General features: G+C 39.4%; 1 protein-coding gene across 2 annotated transcripts; it reads right to left on the reverse strand.

Moving 5' to 3' along the window:
* Positions 1 to 635: 635 nt before the first annotated feature.
* sh2b1 (SH2B adaptor protein 1) lies at positions 636 to 21,033 on the reverse strand. Of its 2 annotated transcripts, XM_055194371.2 has the most exons (10): positions 20,682 to 21,033; positions 16,440 to 18,502; positions 15,505 to 15,606; positions 15,146 to 15,237; positions 14,961 to 15,046; positions 14,590 to 14,727; positions 14,172 to 14,383; positions 11,607 to 11,781; positions 10,534 to 10,624; positions 3,925 to 4,090 (listed from the first exon to the last, which is right to left on the reverse strand). In XM_055194371.2, the coding sequence occupies exons 2-10, from the start codon at positions 18,129 to 18,131 to the stop codon at positions 4,069 to 4,071; spliced, it is 2,610 nt and encodes an 869-aa protein (XP_055050346.2). In that variant the 5' UTR covers positions 18,132 to 18,502; positions 20,682 to 21,033; the 3' UTR covers positions 3,925 to 4,068. The 2 variants fall into 2 exon arrangements, with proteins under 2 accessions (XP_055050345.2, XP_055050346.2); XM_055194370.2 differs by lacking the exon at positions 10,534 to 10,624 and having other exon boundaries at positions 636 to 4,090.
* Between the last annotated feature and the right edge of the window lie 1,501 nt (positions 21,034 to 22,534).

Below are 22,534 nucleotides of genomic sequence, written 5' to 3' on the forward strand. Positions count from 1 at the left end.
TATGTGTGTATGTATGTAAGCATCTATGTATGTATGCATCTATCTATGTATGTATGTATGCATCTATCTATGTATGCATCTATCTATCTATCTATCTATGTATGCATCTATCTATCTATCTATGTATGCATCTATCTATCTATCTATCTATGTATGCATCTATCTATCTATCTATCTATGTATGCATCTATCTATCTATCTATCTATCTATCTATGTATGCATCTATCTATCTATCTATCTATCTATGTATGCATCTATCTATCTATCTATCTATCTATGTATGCATCTATCTATCTATCTATCTATGTATGCATCTATCTATCTATCTATCTATCTATCTATCTATCTATCTATCTATCTATCTATCTATCTATCTATCTATCTATCTATCTATCTATCTATCTATCTATCTATCTATCTATCTATCTATCTATCTATCTATCTATCTATCTATCTACCTACCTATCTATAGTAGTCAACATTTGAAGCGGATCAAAAATGTTCATCAAAGTTGTCCTAAGACAAGAACGGGTATTTGGTATTGGTTTTAAGACAACTTTTAGTAAAGATTTGGATCCACTTCAAATGTTGACTAGTGTATATTGATCATACTGAATTAAACACAACACAACCAGTTATTGTTTCAGTATCATTATATTATATCATATTATTATCATCATTAAATTCAATGTAGTACCTGAAACTAATTACACAGAGTGGGCAACACTGTCCACTTAACACACGGTCCCAGCACAGATAGACAGACAGACAGAGAGAAAAGAGAGAGAAGGCACAATAAGAGGTTTAAATAAAGGACAAAAGGGGGCGAGAAAGAAGCAAACGACAAATCAAACTGAATGATCTGTAGGATTAAGAAGAGCAACTGAAAAAGATGTGACTGGAAAGAAGCAATAAATGAAATGAAAGGAGATTACAGATGCAGGCACTCAACTGAACATCAGACGCAATAAAAGACTTGAGGCACGAACTCAAAAAATGACTGGCACAAAACAAGAGGGAAAGACAATTAACAACACGAAAAGGCACAAGAAGAAAGGGACCATCTTATTTTCCTTTTCACAAAGTTTTCCTGAAATCTGTAGAAACCGAAAGTTTAGGAGACAGCAGCGGGGAACAGTGTGAGATATAAAAAGGCACAAATAATTATAAACAAAAAACAGCTCTTGGAGAACAAATATTATGTGTTCATATAATAAACAACAAAAAAATAAAGGCATTTTACAAACAAAAAATTAAAATAATACTATTATTTGAACAATTTAAATTCATTATTATCAGTTATTATTGTCATTATCGTACTCAGCATTTTTCTAATGAAGGGCATTCTCTCTCCCTCCTCCTGACTCCATCTTTAAAATAAATGCACTAATAAAAAAGGTTGTAAAGCTAAAAGTAACGGTAGGATATAAAGAGAGAGTGAGATAGGGGGAGAGTAGAGGATTCGTCCTGGGTCTGTATGCTGTGATCTCATACACCGAGAGGAGCTGGGTAACAGATCAGGACTCTGAGGTAATAATGGAATCTATGGAGATGTTTAATATTGTAATTAACCTTAAAAAGTAATATCACTAGACTTCAGAGAATTGGGCTTTTTGGCAATGGCTGGACCAATTGTAAGCACAAGGGCAAAGCCTTTAACTAGTGATTAGTACAATTGAAATGAGCAGGAAGGAGGAAAGTTATTACTTTGTGACATTCTTAGTTTGTCAGTGGCAGAACACAAACAAAAATATAAAACAATCAAAACTCCAGTATATAAGAGTGCTGGTGGGTAACAATATCTGCTCACCTGAGGAAATAATAGAAAAAAATATGAGGGACAAAATTTCTGTGCAGATACTGATATTCGATTACTTAGAATGACATCTACCAATACCGATAGATTTGCTTTTTAATCCTGGTTTCAAATTATTATGTTCTGAAACTGCACTGTACTGCAACTCTGTTTGTTACCCGATTTTAAAACAATCACAAATCATTCTGAGTTCTGATGTGTTTTCCACCCCTTTAGATTGCCAGGATATAATTTGCCCTGATCATTGACTGTTTTTAAGAATTGGCCGATATCTGACAGTGAAAAAAATAGCTTTTAACTGCCGATACCGATTATAGGTTGATACATCGGTGTTTTCCTAAAACAAACAAACAATTTTTTTGTATAAGTGCGAAGAGCTAGGCAACACCAGACAATTCAATTAATAAGGGAGGCAAACAAACTGTAACAAAAGAGTGCTGCAGGGATGACATATTTTTGTATGCAAAACCTTTGGGTTAGCATTTTAGCACTTCTGGTTCCATCGTCCTTAAGTCAATGGGGTTTTTGTTAAACTCCTTAAATAAGATATTAGGTTAAAATAAGCCCAAGATATTTTCACGTTTACTCTATGACTTAAAACAGCAGTAATAGCCCTAACTCATGATTTTAAAGCTTTAAAGGTGCAGTGTGTAATTTTTAGAGGATCTCTTGACAGAAATGCAATATAATATACAAAACTACATTATCGTGGGTGTATAAAGACCTTTTTATCATGAATCGTTATGTTTTATATTCCTAAGAATGAGAAGTTTTTATCTACATGCACAAGGGTCCCCTTACGGTGACGTTGCCATTTTGTGCCACCACGTTTCTACGGAAGTCCTTAACGGACAAACATTTTTGTCTCCGACAATGACGTGTTTTTCCGGTGGCGGCTACTGTAGCTTCTCTATGCGTTTCAAAAGTGAGGGGTGAGCAGTTGGCTGAGCCGTTGGTTGCAATTCGCAATCTCTCCACTAGATGCTGCTAAAATTTACACACTGCACCTTTAACAGGGTGGTTGCTAACAAGTTGCTCCATGGGACTTTGTTAGAGACTTTAAACGACATCATCCATGAAGACCTCAAACACAATGCAACATGGGCACAATTTCCAACAAAAAAAAAAAAAATTATCCAGAGTATTTCCTTATCAGGGAACATGTATTAAATGGGTTTAATAAAGTTTGAAAGAGCTGTCCGAAGCTTGGTAGTGCAAGTTTCATAAACTTTTGTTGAACACTGAGCTTATTTTATTATTAAGTCTATGGTAAAAATAATGGGCTTTTTGTCAAGGAAAAAGTGTTTTGCTAACTTCCGGGTTGGCCTACAAAAATATGTCATCCCTGTGGCACTCAATGGCAGTGGTTCTCAAACGTTTTCGGTGTGCAGCCCCCATTGTGTATGGTGCATCCCTTCATGCCCCCCCCCAAAGAAAATGTATGACATGAAACAAAATTAAACAAAACATATTAAATTATACAATGTAGTGCTGTTGGTTAGTAGCCTTATTTTCTGAGGTTTAATAACACAGAATTTATGATAAATGAATGTAATGACATTAAACTGGGGCCCCCGGCACCATCTCAGGGCCCCCAGTTTGAGAACCACTGCTCTATGGTGTGGTACCTTTCCATGGATCTGCATGCTTCAACATTGTTGATGCTGAAGCTTTTGTACCTTCCTATGCAGCAGCACCAAAAGAGGAACTTTAGCAATGACAAACACTGGAGAACAGATTAGTAAGAGCTGATCAATATTTTTACAATCCACCATCATTTCTAGTGTAGTACCTTTACTTAGTGTTTTAATAATGTACCGTCAATATCATATATGCTTATACTTCTGGATGTCTCTCTCATATTCTCTCCATCTCTCTCTCTCTCTTTCTGTTCAATAGTGTTAACAACTTGGTTCTGGGACACCCTCGGTCAGTTCTTCTGATGAAGAAAAAAAATACTGCTTGTGAAGGGATTTCCTCTTCATCCTCCATATCCCACCTCGTTCTTCACTCTCATTCTGCTTAGACGAAGGAGTACTGGTTATCAATGGCTCTTGCCCTCCCTCCTTCCCTCTCCTCGCCCTCCACCCCTTCCAGCTGAAGCAGAGGCGGATCCCTTTCGCGGTCCTCGCACTCCTCCGCCGCGCTGCTGGCTCCACCTCCTCCTGCAGCCTCTGTTTCGCTCCCTCGGTCCTGCGGAGGGGTGGGGGGCGGTGGGCGACCAGGAGGCAGAGGTGGTGGCTGAGGAGGACTACGGGGTCTGCTGGTCAAGTCTGAAAGAGGAACAGAGACAGGAGAGAAAGAGGGAGGCATTTCCAGTATAGGAGAAGAGAGGAATAAGGTGGAGAAAACACACAGAATTAAACATAAAAACAATGATTTGGAAGTAACAAACAGTATAAAGTGTAAAATACAGAGAAAAATGCTTATAACAGAATCGATCAACACATTACACACAGACTGTTTACATCCTGCCTCCACTAAACAGGCATAAAGATTCATGAAGTAATAAATCTCTGCTCGTTCATTACATAGGGACTCACTCGAAACTACACTACCATCTAATGCTAAATTTAAGGAGACAGAGCATTAAATGCGTGACATTAAAAATGCTCCTGTTTTATGACTGACGCAGGCTAGAATGGGTGAATGTTTAATGAATGCGTTACCCCGTGACACACAATTTCAAGATGGATGTGTGCAACTGAAGCCAAGCTGTGAATGAGGAAGTTGAGCAGACAGATGTGCACTGATGTGAACAGATGACCTGTCGTACTACACAGGATTCTGTCTTTTTTAGGGCCCGAGCACACCGGGGTGCGAGGACCCTATTGTTTTTGCTCGGTTTATTATTATTATTATTATTATTATTATTATTATTATTATTATTATTATTATTTATTCTTCTTCTTCTCCAAAGTGAATCGCATTTTTGAGGGGCGAAACATGCTCGAAAAGTCATGAAATTTTGCACACATGTCAAAAGTGGCAAAAAGTTACCTTTGGTATAGGCGCCAGAAGTGGGCGTGTAGAAATGGCTCGATAGCGCCACCTGCAAAATTTCAAGAGAACAGCCCCCCCGCTACGAAAAACGTACAGATACGAAATTTGGTAGGATCATCTATCACCCCAAGACCTACAAAAAAGTCTCTTGGAGCAAAGCTCTAAACCCAACAGGAAGTCCGCCATTTTGAATTTTTGCCTTGATTTTTGTGCAAATTTGGTCATTTCCAGGCTTCATACTTTAACGAACTCCTCCTACAGATTTAATCCGATCATCGTCATACTTGGTCAATCTCATCTAAAGGCCTTTGCGATGTTTAATTGCGGAGATCTTGACTTTTCGTTGGAGGGTGTGTCTGTGGCGGCCTGACAAATTTCTGCATTTTCGCCATGAAACAGGAAGTGGCTCTAACTCAGGCATACAATGTCCAATCTGCCCCACGCTTCACACGTTTGATAAGGGTCTTGGCCTGAACACATTTCAATGCCAATATTCAACTTCACTCATAGCGCCACCTAGAGGTAGGAGGAAATACCATGTTTTACGCTGTGATTTACTGCTTTTAGAGATTTAATCAAATCATCATCATATTTGGTCTGACTGATGTTAAGCCTGTTGCGGTGATAAATTGCAAAGATCTTGACTTTTCGTTGAAGGGCGTGTCCGTGGCAGCCTGGCAAAGTGTGATGTTTCACCATGAAACAGGAAGCTGTTGTAATTCAGACATACATAGTCCGATCTGCCCCCAACTTCACACGTTTCATAAGGGTCCCGGCCTGAACACATCAACATGGCATAATTCAGTATCAGTCATAGCGCCACCTAGAGGCAGCAGGAAATACCACCTTTTATGCTGTGACTTACTGCTCTTAGAGATTTAACCATATCAACATGATATTTCATCAGTCTAATCTCAAGACTTTGTGTGATGATTAATAGCAACGACCTTGACTTTTCGTTAAAGGGCGTGTCCGTTGCGGCCTCGCAAAGTATCGCTAAATGAATCCCATTTTTGACAGCCTAAACGAGCTCAAAAAGTCATGAAACATTGCACACGTGTCAAAAGTGGCGAATATTTTCATGTGATATAGGCTTCAGAACTTGGGGTGTTAAAATGGCTCTGTAGCGCCACCTACAAAAATTCAATAGAGCAGCCCCCCCGCTACGTTAATCGCACAGATACGAAATGCGGTAGGATCATGTATCACCCCAAGACCTACAAAAAAGTCTCTTGGAGCAAAGCTCTAAACCCCACAGGAAGTCAGCCATTTTGAATTTTCTCTGTAATTTGAGTGCAAATTTTGCCATTTCTGGCCTTCGTATTTTAACAAACTCCTCCTATAAATTTAATCAGATAATCATCATATTTGGTGAGTGTCATCTAAACGGCTTTGCAATGCTAAATTGCGGAGATCTTGACATTTCAATGGAGGGTGTGTATGTGGCGGCTTGCCAAATTTCTGTGTTTCTCAATGAAACAGGAAGTTGTTCTAACTCAGGTTTAAAATGTCCAATCTGACCCACGCTTCACAAGTTTGATAATTGTCCTGTCCTGAACACATCAACATGGCAATATTCAGTAAAATTTATAGCGCCACCTGCTGGAAGCAGGAAATTCCATGTTTTACACTGTGATTTACTGCTCATTGAAATGTATTCAGATCATCATCATATTTGGTCAGTCTGAACTTAGGGACTTCACAATGATAAATTGTGAAGATCTTGACATTTCGTTAAAGGGGCGTGTCTGTTGTGGCCTGTCAAATTTGATTTTTCGCCATGAGAAAGCTGTTGTAACTCAGAAATGCAATGTCCGACCTGTCACAGACATCATACGTTTGACAAGGGTCCTGGCCTCAACACATCAATGTTACAACAATCAATTACAATCATAGCGCCACCTGCTGCATAAAGGAGTAGTGGCACTTCAAAGTTCCTTTGAATATCCACCTATATTTATCCACGGAAATTTCAATCCCCCTGGTTTATTGCTTTACTAAGGCCAGAGAGTGGCGGTGCAAATGAGTGCGAGGGCCCTTCCATCACTGCTTGCAGTTTTAATTTGTCTTATTTTAATAAGTGTCTTCTTTTCCCTATTTTCTGTCACTTTAAGTTGAGTCGTGAAATGAAAATAGACCCTATTTACTTTTCCCAATACACAATCGCACTTTTATTAAACATCAGTGCAGGTTGTTTTAAAAAGGTGGTCTTTGTCTATTGCTTGGCTTTATTCTGGATGTAACACACACGTTTCACATTAAAATCAATTATATTAGATACGTTTTGTCTCGTCCACTATCCTGTTTAACTTTAAAACCAATATAAAACTACATTCACAAGCCATTTTGGTTTTAAGGTGCAATGTGGAACTTTTATGAGCATATACATACATAACTATATTATCAGTGGTCTATAAAGACCTTACATAATGAACTGTATTGTTTTTATTACCTTAGCATGAGACATTTTTATCTACATACACTGCGGGTCCCCTTAAATGGAAGTCACCACTATGTTTCTATCCACCTTTTTCTCGAACACGGAAGTAAGTGATCTGACGTATTTCCTTTCCGGTGCGAGACTTCCGGTTGAATAGCCAGCCGGTAGAAAACAGTGTAGTGGGAGCACGCATAAAACATGATTTAAACAGTTAATATTTACCACACCTACCATGTATGAACCAGTGTGAGCATGAAAGTAAGAAGTGGCTTGATATATGAAGATATATTCAATCATTTCGTGTTGTCGGAGGTGACGGGTCTTCAATGCGCAAATATTAAAGCACAGAGACACACCAGTATCTTTACAATGGGAAAGTCAGTCGAGTGTTTGTATATGGAATTTACCAAGACTTTGTGTTTTTAACTTTTCAGGGGCTGGTTTAAAATGTCACAACTGTCCCTCTGGTGTGAGGTTTTTTTAAACGGCAATTTTTAAGTGACTTGTTTATGGCGACACAGTCAGCAGTAACTTTCTCATTCAACACATTGTAAGTTATTTGAACAAACCACAATAAACATTTTAAACTATTACATGTATTGTTTTTGTTTGATGAAAATATTATTACATTGCTTCTTACGCACTAGGTGGAGAGATGTGCTTATGAAATATTTGCTTACTTTATAAAGTATTTGCTTTTTCATTTAAAACATAACAAAAGTATGCGCAAACACATTAAGAACTATTATAAACATTAACTAAGCAGATAATGTCATATATATTCTGTACTGTAATTGCATTTTTGTAATAATACATAGTAGCAGAATAAATAAATCAGCATATTTTTATCAGCATAATATTAGTTGTTTTTAAACAATTATTGTATTTATTGTTTACTGGCAGTTTCTATGAAAGGTTTTACTGGATGGATTTGTAAATACAGATCATGAGTGCATGTGCACCACATACACGTTCAGTTCTTGTGCATGGATAATGGTTAAAACAAATGTTTTGTAGAGATTAACTGCGTTTGTATTTACTATTATGGCAACCCCTAACTGCACAAATTATGTCGGTCTTCCTGGATTTCATATTAAACATTACACACTGAGTCAAAACGGCACACTTGTGTCCTTCGCAATAGACTACCATTAGCTTTAAGTGGCTTGGAAGTCATAAACAGGAAAGCTCAAAGATGGCGGCGCCCACATTTACATCAAGAAACAGGTGGATAGTAGCCCTAAACAGACAAACTATTCTATAGAGCGCGTTTCGTCCCCTACTCGTCTCAGACGATGACGTGTTTGTCCTGTGGTGGCTACCGTAGCTTCTCTATGCGAGCTGTGGGTCGCAATTCGCAATCTCACTAAAAAACCCACACTGGACCTTTTAACATTGTTGAAGCATTTTATTTAAAGGCACTCTGTGTGACGTCCCTTCCTGTTGACGTTCGAAGTGTTCTCAAACTAAACGGAGCGTAGCTAACTCCTTCCCTCCCCCTCCCTTCCGTGCTTTCTGAACAAGTCATGAACGCGCCCAACCCCCACTCCCAAATCCTTCTTGTCGTTTATCGGCTGGAACACTTTGTTATGTTTCGTGGTGGTAGGTTTGACCACTTTGTTTTTGTTGCAGTTTGTGAAACCTGGGCTGTCTGCAGAGATCGCGTTTTCTTACAGTGTGTTCAGAGGACAGGCAGCTAGCAGATAGTGAGGAGATGTCTACTGTATGAAATTAAAAATGTTTTGTTGCCTAAAACGCGTGAATTCGCTTAGATCACCTTTACATTATTTCTAGAAATTTACTTAATTTTCACCCTCTCTATGAAACGATACGTTCACATTAAAATGTCCAAAATCTACTAACACAGTGATTTTTTTCACATGTACTTATGTTATCCCAAACGTTTTCAACAATATTTGGATTGAGAAAATTTGCAGTTTTAAAAAACATTCTGCTCTTCTTCAAAAGGTCGTTTGTCAGTAGTGTCATGTCCAAGTTATCCGCGGTTTCTGCTTTTGCTGCCACTGAAACCATAGGTGTGTTTGAACAAAGTCATTTAGAGGAAGTCGCGTCACCCCACCACCATATTTGCAACGTCTTCTGCACATGCGCAAAGTTCTTTCCCAGTGGATTTCGATTGGCCCTTTTTACTGGGAGGCGGGACTAGAGCGACCAATCAGACCATTGTGATCTCCCCCATTATTCCAAATATCTTTGGTTTGACTTCATGTGCCACTGCAGAGATCGAGCAATCTATGACATCAAACTATCTTGAGAGGGATTTGAATGTAATACTCTTGCAATAGTTTGATTTCATAAGCCAATCGATCCGCACAGTTAGAGTAGTCTGAATGCAAAAATTTAGTAACGTCTAGCACAAGGGTCTCCAAACTTTTTTGATCAAGGGCTACCACAATGGATAAAACAATCTGGGGGGCTACTTTTTTAATATAGTCTACTCAAAGCATTGTTTTACTTGTTGACTCTATTTTATTATACTTGCTTATGTTTTATGATAGTTTAAAATGTTAAATAAAAGAAGCCAAGTTAAAGCTACACTAAAGACTTTTTGCTCTTTGCTCCACCTACAGGTTGGAAGCGGAATTGTCCATTACCGCTGTCATAAATTATTTAGCCTACTGCAGCAAAGCTGGCTCTGATTGGATTGTAGGTCCAAGTTTTTGCAGTTTTCACTCGAACTACAGGACCACGACCCGACAGTTGGACACTTCTTTGGTGCGGTTTTGGCCGATAAAGGGCTGCAAAGCGAATGTGAAAGTGCCGTTCACCCTGTTTCGAGTGAATGAACGACTAAAACTTTTTTGGAAATGTTATTTTAAGGTAAAAAAACTCTTTAGTGTTGCTTTAATTTAAAGATATGTAATAAATACACATAAAAATTAAGGCTATTAATAAAACGTGCTTTGGCGGGCACACAACCTGGTGCCCATGGGCACCCTGTTGGAGACCACCAGAGCATGTTGCTATATCATGTCTTCTATCAAGCCACACTGTGGGGCTTACATTATAAAGTAGCAGTTATAAAACAATTCCTAACAACAATGGCCATTGTTGGTGTTTAGTGACCCCTAGCAGTGAAAATTATAAATTATGCCTTTAAACAAGCAGTTTTTGCTTCTATACCTTTCTCTTCTATATGTATATATCCTTTGTTATGATTGTCTAAAGTCTGCAAACCAGTATAGTTTTATCAACTACGTTTTCTGTCTCAGACCCTGTCCGTCTCTTTCAGTTGAATCTGGTCTCACTTACACACAGTCAGAGATGGGGGTTGATGGAGAGTCAGGGTGGCGCGTGGTGATGACATCACAGACTGTGGGGCGGCTGCCTGCCCTTTCCCGGCCTGCGAAGATGACCCAACGACAAACAACAACAGAAACAGCCAATCAGAGCTCTGATATGCACTATGGGGAAGGCCAGAGGCTGAAGCAGCATGAGGAGCAGAGGTGCGGTATGAATAAATGTGTGATTGATCAAACTGAAATAAAGCAATGGTGATGAGAGTAGAAAAGAGGTTTAGACAGGAAAGAAGAGCAGAAGTAAGGTGTGTAATAAAGAATCAAGATGCTGTAATGATGTGATAATAAAAACAGTTAAGAGGAGATTCAGAGGATAAGGAAATGTAATAAATGAGAGGTGATGTGATCCAAGAAATGTTTCAAAGGTTTAGGGAGGAGTTTGTACAGGTAAATATATCAGGAAGCACTCATGCACACAGAAAAATCAAAATTTACAGACAAATTATTCACAGAACAACACCACCATGCACAAGCGGCCAACATCAGACTCTGGCAGCAGCGATGGATGTGTGCGCGAACAGTCAGTGCTGATGCTTGCACAGTGTGTCCTTTTAATAGCATGCCATGACTAGTGACAGGAAGTGACTTCATACAGAGGGTGATCCCACATTCAGTCACATCTCTGTGACAGGTGCAAACAACTCAAGCGGTGGCCATGTTCTTTTTCATACGCACTCATACACAAATACACATAATATCTCACTCCAGATTCATCCCACTCAAATGACACACATACAAACAAGCTCGGTGCCAAAGACCCAGGATTCTAAACCAGGATTTCAACCAAGCCGATCAATCTGAAACTACTTAACACCTCTTAAGAAATCTTGGAAAATAGTTTTGCCCCACTAGGATCTCCCCAAAACAGCTAACCTAACTGTAAACAATTATGTCTTTATTTTAATCTAGAAAATTTAGGGCAAATGTGTGTCAAAAATAACTGTCAAGATGGAAGAGTTTTGATTACTTTCCTATATTTTCCTGTGGCTCAGCTGTAAATGCTCATCCCTCCCACCACTTCCATACCTGGTTGCCGGACATTCGTGGCCCCCACAAAGCTGATGAGGGTGACGTCAGAGGCTCCCCCAGATTCCAGAGGAATGGGGTGCACACGGAAATGCTCCAGCATGTCAAAAATGGACTGGAACCAAAGATGCTGCACACGACACTGTCCATCCTCATTCAGGGAGAGACGTAAGTGCTGAGAGGAGAATTTCAGAACAGAAGCAAAAGGGTCAGACATGGAGACCAATTAAATGCATACCATATTAAAGGGACACTCCACTTTTTTTGAAAATATACTCATTTTCCAGTTCCCCTAGAGTTAAACATTTGATTTTTACGGTTTTGGCATCTATTCAGCTGAACTCCAGGTCTGGCGCTACCACTTTTAGCATAGCTTAGCATCAGTGTTCGAATTATGTCAACGCTTATGGGGGTCTCCTAGCTAAGCCCCACCCCCTCATTATAGGGTCACTGTGATTTGACAAAGTAAGATGTGATCCTGGATCAACAATCATCTGATCCTGGTTTTAATCACAGAAACCCTAAATTACCCGTAACTCAAACCCTAAACATTTTTTACCCCTCAAATTAGTGTGAAACACTGCAAGGCCAAAAAAATTTTAAACAGAAGAGGTGCAAAATAGGGTGGACCTCAATGCCTACTCTCAAATTACAACATTTTACTATATTGTATTGGTTAAATGGATTACATTGCATTTTAAAATCATATATCGAATAATTTTCGTATCAGCAAAACTGGGGCTAGGAAATAAAATAAAATAAGAACAAATTAAAAAAAGATGAGCATATAAAAATAAACAAAGTTATACAAATAAAGTAAGATCTAACAGTAGTATTTAGGTACATAAATAGAATCAAATGAATAATAACACCGTCTTCTTCTTTGTATAAATTAAATATAATTAATATTTTTAAAGATACAGAAGTGATTTTCCTTTGTTTTCTGTTGTTTAGTTAATATAAATGACAGAAACACAAGCAGATAAAAACTGCTACCTTCAGATCAACAAAAAGATCTGACATCTTTCTGAACTATTTGCACTCACTTTAAGACATAATGTTTTTATGAGAATAGGTGCCAAGACTGTGAGATTTCGAGATAATTTTGTGTTTGCATGCTTTAGAATCGCGTGTCTCAGTGCGTCCGCTTACGAGTGTGCGTCCATTTGAGTATGTGTGTGCGTGATTGTCTGTGCGCACACACAACAGCTCACTTTAACGTCTTGCGCTCAAATTGTTTAAATTGGCTTGCATGTTAACATTTGCAAGGTTTAAAAAACACATGCAAAAGTTAACTTTCTATAAATAGTTATTTATTTCTGAATGATGTGTATTTGAGTGATAAGTATTAAAGAGACTATCATTTACGCGTGATTTCTTCTGCTTTGTGTTTCTTTTGACTTGGTGGACCAGCTGTCAATTTGAGTGTGTAGCCTCGCCATTGATATGAAATAATAGTTTGAGAAGAATAAAAAAAAAACCTAAAGAAAACTAAATAGGCTATTCTTTCCGTCACTGAGGTGAAAATAATCCACACGCAGACAGAGACATTAACTCGTCCGTCGATTCCTCCAGAAAACAGCATGAGGCACACTTGCGAGATTATATTTATTTCAGACAGAAATCATTTGAATTAGTTTATTGCGAAAATTGGGACAAATAACAGACAGCAGCCTATCGCTTTGTGACAGCGCAACATGAGAATTTTAAATTCATGTAGTATTTTAATTTTAACAAAAACCATGCAGGGGACCCCCCTAATTTATATTTTTGTGCTTTATGAGGGGTCCCTTAAGGCTTATAGCAGGTCCGGAACCCCCCAGACCCCCCTCAATTCGAACACTGCTTAGCATAATCCATTGAATCTGATTAGACCATTAGCATCACACTCAAAAATAACCAAAGAGTTCGATATTTTTCCTATTTAAAACCTGACTCTACGCCAGAATGAGAGTATAGTCCTAGCCATATCGGCTTAGAAAATCGCAACTTTTAATTTTCCGTCGGTCTTAGCACAGGATGTAACTTACAAAAGAGTCAAGTTTTAAATAGGAAAAATATCTAAACTATTTGGTTATTTTTAGCACAATGCTAATGGTCTAATCGGATTCGGTGGATTGTGCTGGGCTATGCTGGAAGTGGTAGGGCCAGACACGGAGATCAGCTGAATGGATTCCAATTAAATGTTTAACTCTAGGGGTGCTGGAAAACTTGTATATTTTCAAAAAAAGTGGAGTGTCCCTTTAAGTGTGTTAATCCCGATTCTGTGCTGAATAGTCTTTTCCTAATATTAAGATTCACAGCAGCTGGTTTATATAGTGGCATAACCTTATCACAGCAAGGCCTAACGCACAAAGCTGATATTTTAACTCGGATCTGACATTTAATCCTCTCTATGTTTATTCTCTGATATTGTATCCTCACAGACATAACTTACATAACTGTGGTTACAGGAAATACCCTATGCTATATAACCGACATGTGTATCTGATCATTCACACGAGCAACCACATTACTGATACGTCTGAGTGCTTGTCACAGTTCACAGAAGAGCATGCATTTTACCTTTGCCTTGCCCTGGAAGTTGAACGTGAGGACGTACTCCCCGCGCCGCGTCTCACTCTGCCGGACGAGAAACACCCCGTGGCTGGCCATGCCGCCTGCAAGCACCAGCTGGGCCGCCTTAAGACGAGACAATGTGCCGTGAAACCACTGACACTCATTGAGAGGATGTTCCACTGTGTCTGACACAGAACCTTCAGAGAACAGGAACGACCCTGTAGGGGACAACAACAAAGTGAGGGTGTAACTGCTAACCCAACAATGATTATAAAAGCAATGCCAAAACCATGGTGTCATGGTAACATGCAAACTCAAGAGTACCTTTCTTAAATCTATGCACTATTGTTAACAAAATTATATTAATAGAATTGGGGTGATGTGGATACATTCATAGCAGGCATAGTTTAATGCAGCATGCTACCTGTCGCATCAGGTGTTTCGGCAAAAGGAGTGCCAAGACTTGCTCCGCCCCCACCAAATTCATCGAGAGGGGCACGGGGTGGTAACTCAGGAGGTAGAGGCTCCAATTGGGGAGATCCACTGACTCCACCATAGCACACTGCGTTAAAAAAAACATTAAACAGCTGATAATTTCTGTATGTGTATTTACAACACTATTTTGCTTAATCACATCACAATGATCATTGGTGCTACTGTCATAGCTATTTTCAAACCAGTCTGAACTAGTTACAGGCAAACACATGTAGATGGGTGCAAGCACATGGCCCATTACACATGCTGTCCTGAATGCAGCTGACCACATCTTGGTGACATCATCCCCACACCACTTACCTTGAGACAGACGGTCGCTGAATTCTGGCGTTCCGCTGAGCTCGGTGAGAGCACTGCCACAAACTCCCTCAACGTCCTCTTGCTCACTAATGGGAAGGATGGCAATAAGTACGTTTGATGGGTTTCTGCTCAGTTTATTGCATAATTACGTGGTTACTTTTTAGTAACTTGTAACTTTGCTCTACCTCAGACAAATGGCATTTCTGATGTCACTGAGCCAAGCTCGCATCTGAACTGCATCTCTGGTCTCGATCACGTACTGCACCTGACCTTCCAACTGCAAGAAATAAAAAACACAAATGCATCAAATGCATAGATGAACAGTGGAAGTGCAGCATGTTCAGATTTTCAAAGACTTTCTTTGAAACTTGACAGAAATTGACTGACTGCACATCTTTATTAAAAAAAAATCACTATCACTAACTCTCTCTTTCTGAAATTTCATTACAACTGCCACTAAGGGGCAAACTTTGACAATCGTGTCCGAATGTCGTGTACAGTAGAAAGGTAACTTAAAGACAAACAAAGTGGAATGATGACATACTTGTAGAAGAAAGGTATTTTCCTTGTCTGGCACCTCTATAGCTGTAGTGCTTCTGACGTTAACAATGGAGCAGCATGGGACAGTCAGTCTGGGCTTGGAGGACTACAACCAAAAAATATTTTTTTAAATAAAAAAAATCAACATACGCTTAATATATACAATACACTATACAGACTTATTTACAGGAACTATTTACAAGCAATTAGTGCCTTCTATTGGCAATATGTTCTGTATATCATCAACATTGACATTATGGAAGATCTAAATAATGATGATGATGATGATTCACTACAACACAAGTGGCTTTGTGTCTTTACATACACTAAATGTTGTTAAGGTGTTTTGTAGCATTTTTGTTATAATCTGTAAGAGATATTATAGGTAACTAAAATGATGGCACTGATGGCATTTACAATTAAGCATGTTAGGTGACATCTGGCAGCATGTAACTTGGAAACATCATTGAAACATATCACTAAAGTTAGGGGGCGTGCACACCAAAGCTTTTACACCCGCGGCCGGTGCATGTTTTCAATTGTTTCCAATGGAAGCTCTGCGTTTTTCAAATAAGCCAGCAGCTAGTGGTTTTCTTCCGCGCAGAACACCGGCGCCCAACGGTTTTTCCGCGCTCAGCATTGAGCGCAGAGAGTTGAAAAATTTTCAACTTTGGATGAAAAGCTCCGCTCGTCAATGTCAGTTTTCACGCGGCCGTCCAATCACAGTGAAGGAGGGGCGGGACAAGTATCACAGCAACCAACCGTCTCACAGCTGACATATCAGTGCTACCAAAGCGCTTAGCTGAAGAAAGCTGGCACTCAGCTGAAAAACAGCTGGCATTCGGCGTTGTCAGCCGCGTTTAAAAGTGTTGGTGTGCACAACCCCTTAACATGTAAGATTTTCGGAATCATGAGATGTTTGGAATTCAATTTTCTCACCTTTGGTGGGATGTAAAACTCCAGGAAATACTCCAGTCCTCCATCCCCTCCATCCTTATCTCGTTCTTTCAGTACCAGACGACACTTGTGCCAACGCATACCCCGCCCACCAACAGCTCCTCCCGTGGCTGGAGGATGCATCGATGCGGGGTTGCTGTTGTCCGTGCCGTGGTGCAGCAGTCCAAACGAGAAACCCGTGAAACCGAAAGTGCTAGAAAATTCATCCAAAGACGAGCACACAGTCACACCTCCCTCCCGGACCAGCCTGCCCATTTTCCTGGGTGCACCGGCGCTGCTGGGAGGCAAAGCGGAGGGCGATATGGCCAAGGATAGCGGAGCCGCAGTGGACAGATTCGGTGGCGGTGACCGGGAGAGTCGTAATTTCTCCAACCTCTGACTCCACTTCTCTTTCTCCCCATCTCCATTGCTCCTCCGCCAATCACGGGCCTCGGAGAACGAGAGGGAGGTTGCACTGCTGGAGGATGATGGAGGCAAAGATGATGAAGAAGAGTGGGGCAGGGAGAGGGGAAGGGAGAGGGAGACAGGAAGAGAAGTAGGAACAGCCTGGGAGTTCCTCTTGCCATCCTGCAAACCTGTAGTGTAGCTGTAACTGGAAGGAAGAGGGGAGGAGTTACCCGAACTGCAGTTCTGTGGGGAGTCGCTGGAGGAGCTGCGCCAGTGTAAGATGCCTCGCACGCTCCCCCTAACACTACGGCCCACGCTGCGCAGAGAAAAGCGCTTTTTTAGTTTGTTTTTGGAGTGACTCCCCATGGGCGTACCATTGCCTTTTGACCCAGAGTTTGCTGGTGTGCCAGAGGGGTTGAAGCATGCTGGAGTCTGGCTGAGATCAGATCTTTCTGAGGTAACATCACCTTCTGCCTCATTGTCTTTCCCTACAATGTCTGTGTCCACCTCCTCTTCAGTTACAGGCCCCGCCCAGCTGTCCTCTTCTTCCTCTAGGTCTTTGTAGCCAGATGGATTGTGATGATACTGTTTACCTGTCAGTCCCCTCTCCTCCCTCCGCCCATTATTCCCGCCCATTGAGGAAGAGCATGAAGAAGAAGATGAAGGGGGCAGGATTTGTGTATGAGCATAGGAGTCCTGAAATGCTGCAGGGTGTTGGAATCTCTCCACACCGCGGGCCTCGTCGTGACCGTGCTGGGGTAACAGAGATTTGGACGCAGCACGAATGTGAGTGGGGGGGCAGGGGGTGGTAGCCTCTGGTGGCAGCAGGGGTGGAGATGTTGCATCCTCCTCCAGTGATGTAACATCTGATTGGGCGACCCAGGGTCCTTCCCTACCAACGGCAGTCCCCTCAAGTTCACTCTCGAAATGTTGAACAAATCTGTCAGTAAAGCGGCGACAAAAAGCAGCAGCAGAATCAGGGGAGTAATGCGGGTTCTCCTGCAGGAAGGCCCGAAAATGACGGGCAAAGTCACCAGCGGCTACCCGTGCGTGGAGCTCACAGAACTCGGTCCAGCTAAGGCAGGGAGATGGAGATGGTGTGGGCGTGTCAGATAAGGACGACAACGGCTGACTCGCAGGAGTTGGAGGAGGCAACGGTGGGGGTCTTGTAGAGAGGGGCAACAGCAATGGGGATGGAGGAGAAGGGGAGGGAGATGGGGAGGGTGGAAGAGGAGACGAATCAGCCGCAGCACGAGGACTAGGCGGAGTTAAGAGCGAGCCATTCATGACTGATAAACAGAGTGATCAATTTAAGACCAACTGAATATTAAAGATGTTGGGTCAAGAATCAAGTGATCGCGGCGATCTACATGGGCATGGGGGGTGTATGCGCCGTTCATCGGGCTATAATTTTACAACAGACATAAATTCCAAATACCTGACCTAAAAATGACTTATAATTGTTTTCCCCCATTTAAAAGACAATAATCTGATTCACAAGTTTGATGTTACAAAATAGTTTACATTTTACACATAATGTGTGTAAATGTATGCTTAACGGGCTATATGTCAAGTAACTTTAAAAAATGTCAAGAGCAGCAGGCTAGTTCTTAAATGGTCTCCGGAGTTTTATAATTGTGCAAGGATCCTGAAGTGACCTAAAATGATTAATAAAAACAAAAGAGAAACAACATTAGTATTTTTATTCGAAGAAATAATTTACACATCCACTTTAATTTACATGCAATAATGTTACATCTTTTAAATGCCAGTTCTGAAGGCATTAAATATCTTTATAAATAGCTTTCATTGCAAACAATTTTTTAGATTCAGGAGAAAGTTTTTGCAAATACTGCATTTTAACATTTGTATGGGCAGTTTCCCAGACAGGGTTTAGGTTAATCCAGGACTAGGCCGTATTACGATTAGGTCATTTAAGAAGTTTTTTACAAACGGACCTTACACAAAACACTACAGGTGTGCATCTCAAGACAAAACAATGTCAACAAACTTTGTTAAAATTAAACAGGACAAGGTGTTTTTAAATTAAAGCAGCTCAAACATGCATTTTAGCCTGGGACTAAGATAAGCCCTGTCTGGGAAACCGCCCCATAATGAATTAAAATAATCTGGAATAGCTCAGTAATAGAGCATTGTATTAGCAGAGCAAGAGGTCATGGGATTGAACCCAGTCATTTACTGATAAAGAAATGTATACCTTGTAATGCACTGTCGGTCGCTTCGGATAAAAGTGTCTGCCAAATGTGTAAATGTAAATAATCAGTCTAATACTGACACACAAGAAAAAAATACTGTAGTATAATTTAGTATGTACTCTGTACTAAATTGTTAAATATTTGAAGTTACTACACTTTGTTAATGTATACTATTAGAGGTAGACCGATTAATCAGTTTTGCCTATTAATCGACACCGATAGTTCATGGGCGAAACATTCGGTTATCGGCAAAAAATTAATGCCAATAGTTTTTCAGAGTTCATCCATTGCTTCATATCATAATATGAAGTAATTCATCTGCTGAATAGATGCTGCATTAGGCTACGTTAACATATCTAACAAATCAAAATCAGAATTCAGTTATTCTTTTATCATCACTGCAAATACATCTTTTGTTATTTTGATTAGATAATCATCAAGTGTTAAAACAGAAACAAGTTAAGTACAAGACTACACACATAACATACATTTATGTCATTTGAATTTTACCAGTGGGAGTATTTCACTCACAGAAGTTTTTATTTCAATGAATACGTATATTTTTATTTATACATTTATTTCATTTAGCCCATTTTCGTGGTTCAGTACTGTTGTTTTATTATCTTTGTAATACATTTCAGCACTGTTTCACTTTTAGTGTTATGTTTGTTTTTTATCCAGTATCCATTTTAATAACTATCAGTGGATTAATCGAATATCGGCAAGTAGGGACCAACTTATCGGTAAAATCCACTATCGGTCGACCTCTACATACTATAGCGTTCTGTAGTATTAATTATAGTGAACTGATGAACTACAGCAAATATTGAAGTATAATTTACCATTTACTATAGTAAGGTTCTAAATTAAAATTTCAATACAATTAACTATAGTAAATAAAATATTTTACTGTGTTATTTTTCATGTGTGCATATCGATAATAGTAACAGGCGTGTACAGTACAGGCATGATCATCGTATTTATTTAACAAGGGCGTAAAAATGACATTTATACATTAAGCTACTTGCGTCAAGTGGCGGTGATAAACGCGTTGTTTTGCTTGAACCACAATGGGTTCAATCCCATGACATAGTTCGAGCTGCGAGACTCAATCTTGTTGCACCTGATTTCAGAAGAACGTGCTGATCGCTATTTTCTCATTTATTTTATTAAAAACTAATCTAGAACCCACGCGTTGAGACGTTTACGCATTCGAACCCGAACTTGTAGTATACAAACCATTTATAATACAAAAAAACCGAGTCGGTTTACATAAGCATAATATGCAACAATGATGCTACAATGATGCTCATAAGCCCCCGTGATAACTCACTGTCTTTAGGCTAGTATGTAACTCGAGGCCGATGCAGCTAGCTTCAAAGAAAACCCACACAAACCGTTAAAGATTTGCTATCTGTGTAAACTAAAACGACCGAGAGATGCGACAAATCTACATAGCACAACAACAAAGCTCGTCATATCTAACTGCCTGGTTGTGAGTTTAATTGTCATTTGCGCTCACGCTGATAATGTCAACACACCGAGCTAACTCAAGCTAGCTTGAGTTGGGCAGTTTGCTAACAATCAAGTGCAATAGAAAGAAAATATTCAGTCAACTCACCTATTTCCACGAAACCCACACAATTTGACCGAAACCCCAAAGAAGTTGAGGTGCAAGCGTATTTTGGACTAGCCTATGTTGCTAACTGGCTAACCTAGCTCTGCTCATAAATTACCAAGTTTGAGCTGCTGGTCAGCTAGCTGACTGTATTGCTAAGCAGGCAGTGTGTCTGCCAATGTTAAAAACACTAATATTCATTCCTCTCTGGCTGATCGGTCCCTTGCTGATGCTACATTTATTGATTAATCATATACATTTATGTATAAGGATTTTGCAACCGGTCTTGTTGCTGGTATATGAATATTTCTTTGCCTGCTGTCCCAATCAGTCTCTCGCGATAGTGGGAGAGGAAGTTGGTTGAGGGACAGAGAGTGTGGGAGAAGGGGGATTTTCAATGGGAGAAAAAAGATTAGGAGGAAAAGGGATGTGCACTTTGGACAACGGGGATTGATGCTTAATTGACGTTAAAAATTTGAACTTGGGAGGATAAAAATGCTTTCATTGTTATTTAGAATAAAGAATCACTTTTGAATTTGCAAATGTAAATATTTTGTATTTGGTTAAATTGATTCTTACATAATTAATTAACAGAATTGTGTCTATATAGCATAAGTGTGCAATTTTGCATAAGATAGTAAACATTTACAAATTATATTATGCTTACTATCAAACACTGTTAACATATTAAATAAGTTAATACAGCTTATAAAGCTGCATGAGCTATGTAGAAAACACATGTTATTTTTTATAGAATAGGTTGGTGAACTAAAATTCATTTAAGGTTAGAGATTTAAATCCTTTTAAATCTTTTCTGAAACCTAGTAAATTTACTGTATCACAGAAACTACACAGAAATATCTTTGGGAAAGTCTATGGATATGCATCAGTTCAAAGATTAGCCTTCTTTTGCTATGGTGTTCCCATTCTCCATACTTCCTGTAGATCAGAGCGTGTGGATCGGTGTACCCAATAGAAATTTCACAGGCTAACGTCAATAGAACATTTTGTTTATTTTTGTTTACATCAAAGAGGTAAGGAATTTGTGCGCTTAAGTGCAATAAAGCACAAATAAACATACATTATAAGACTTAAGTATGCATAGAAGACTTTGTTCTCTCTACTGTAAACATTGCAGTCTCCCATAGAGTAGTTGCAAAAAAGACAACTATTTTCCCATTAAATTTATTATTCCTCAGATATAACCGTGAATTTAGTGTGCTGCACAATTAATGTAAAATATGAAAAAAATATTTTTAAGCTTCTGTTTAAGAATTTATTAGCTATCCATGACAAATTAATTAAAAGGTTTATAAGGTCTCATCTATGCCTTAATGTAAACCTCATGTATGCCTAATGTACAATTTGTTTTTGATTGCTTTTGTTAAGGACCATCCATCACTTCATTTTGGACCATTTGGAAACCCACAAAAACACCTCAATGTTATAAGCCCAGTTTTTATTTAACTGTTGGTTATTTAGTATGATAGCTACGTTTGCTTAGTATTAGATTTTCAATGTTATTCCCAAGCACTTACATTTCCACTATACAAAAAAAAAGGTTTTGTATAGTTAATTGTTTCATCTTTTTTCCAAAAAAAAAGAAAAAAAAGAATTATGCTTAGAACATGAAAAAAGTGAACTATCTTCCAATGTATAGTAGTAACCCATACTTGGAATGTGACCTCATTTTAACCTTCATTTAACCCATATAGTAAATAGTGAACACATGCACAGCAAGTCATAAACACACACCCGGAGCAGTGGGCAGCTATCAGTGCAGTGTCTCTTTATACTTCGTACAAACCACAGATGAAAACAAGCAAAAATTTGAGAAAATATTTAATCATGTTATG

Source organism: Misgurnus anguillicaudatus, chromosome 19, assembly GCF_027580225.2.
Source record: "Misgurnus anguillicaudatus chromosome 19, ASM2758022v2, whole genome shotgun sequence".
Classification (NCBI taxonomy): domain Eukaryota; kingdom Metazoa; phylum Chordata; class Actinopteri; order Cypriniformes; family Cobitidae; genus Misgurnus; species Misgurnus anguillicaudatus.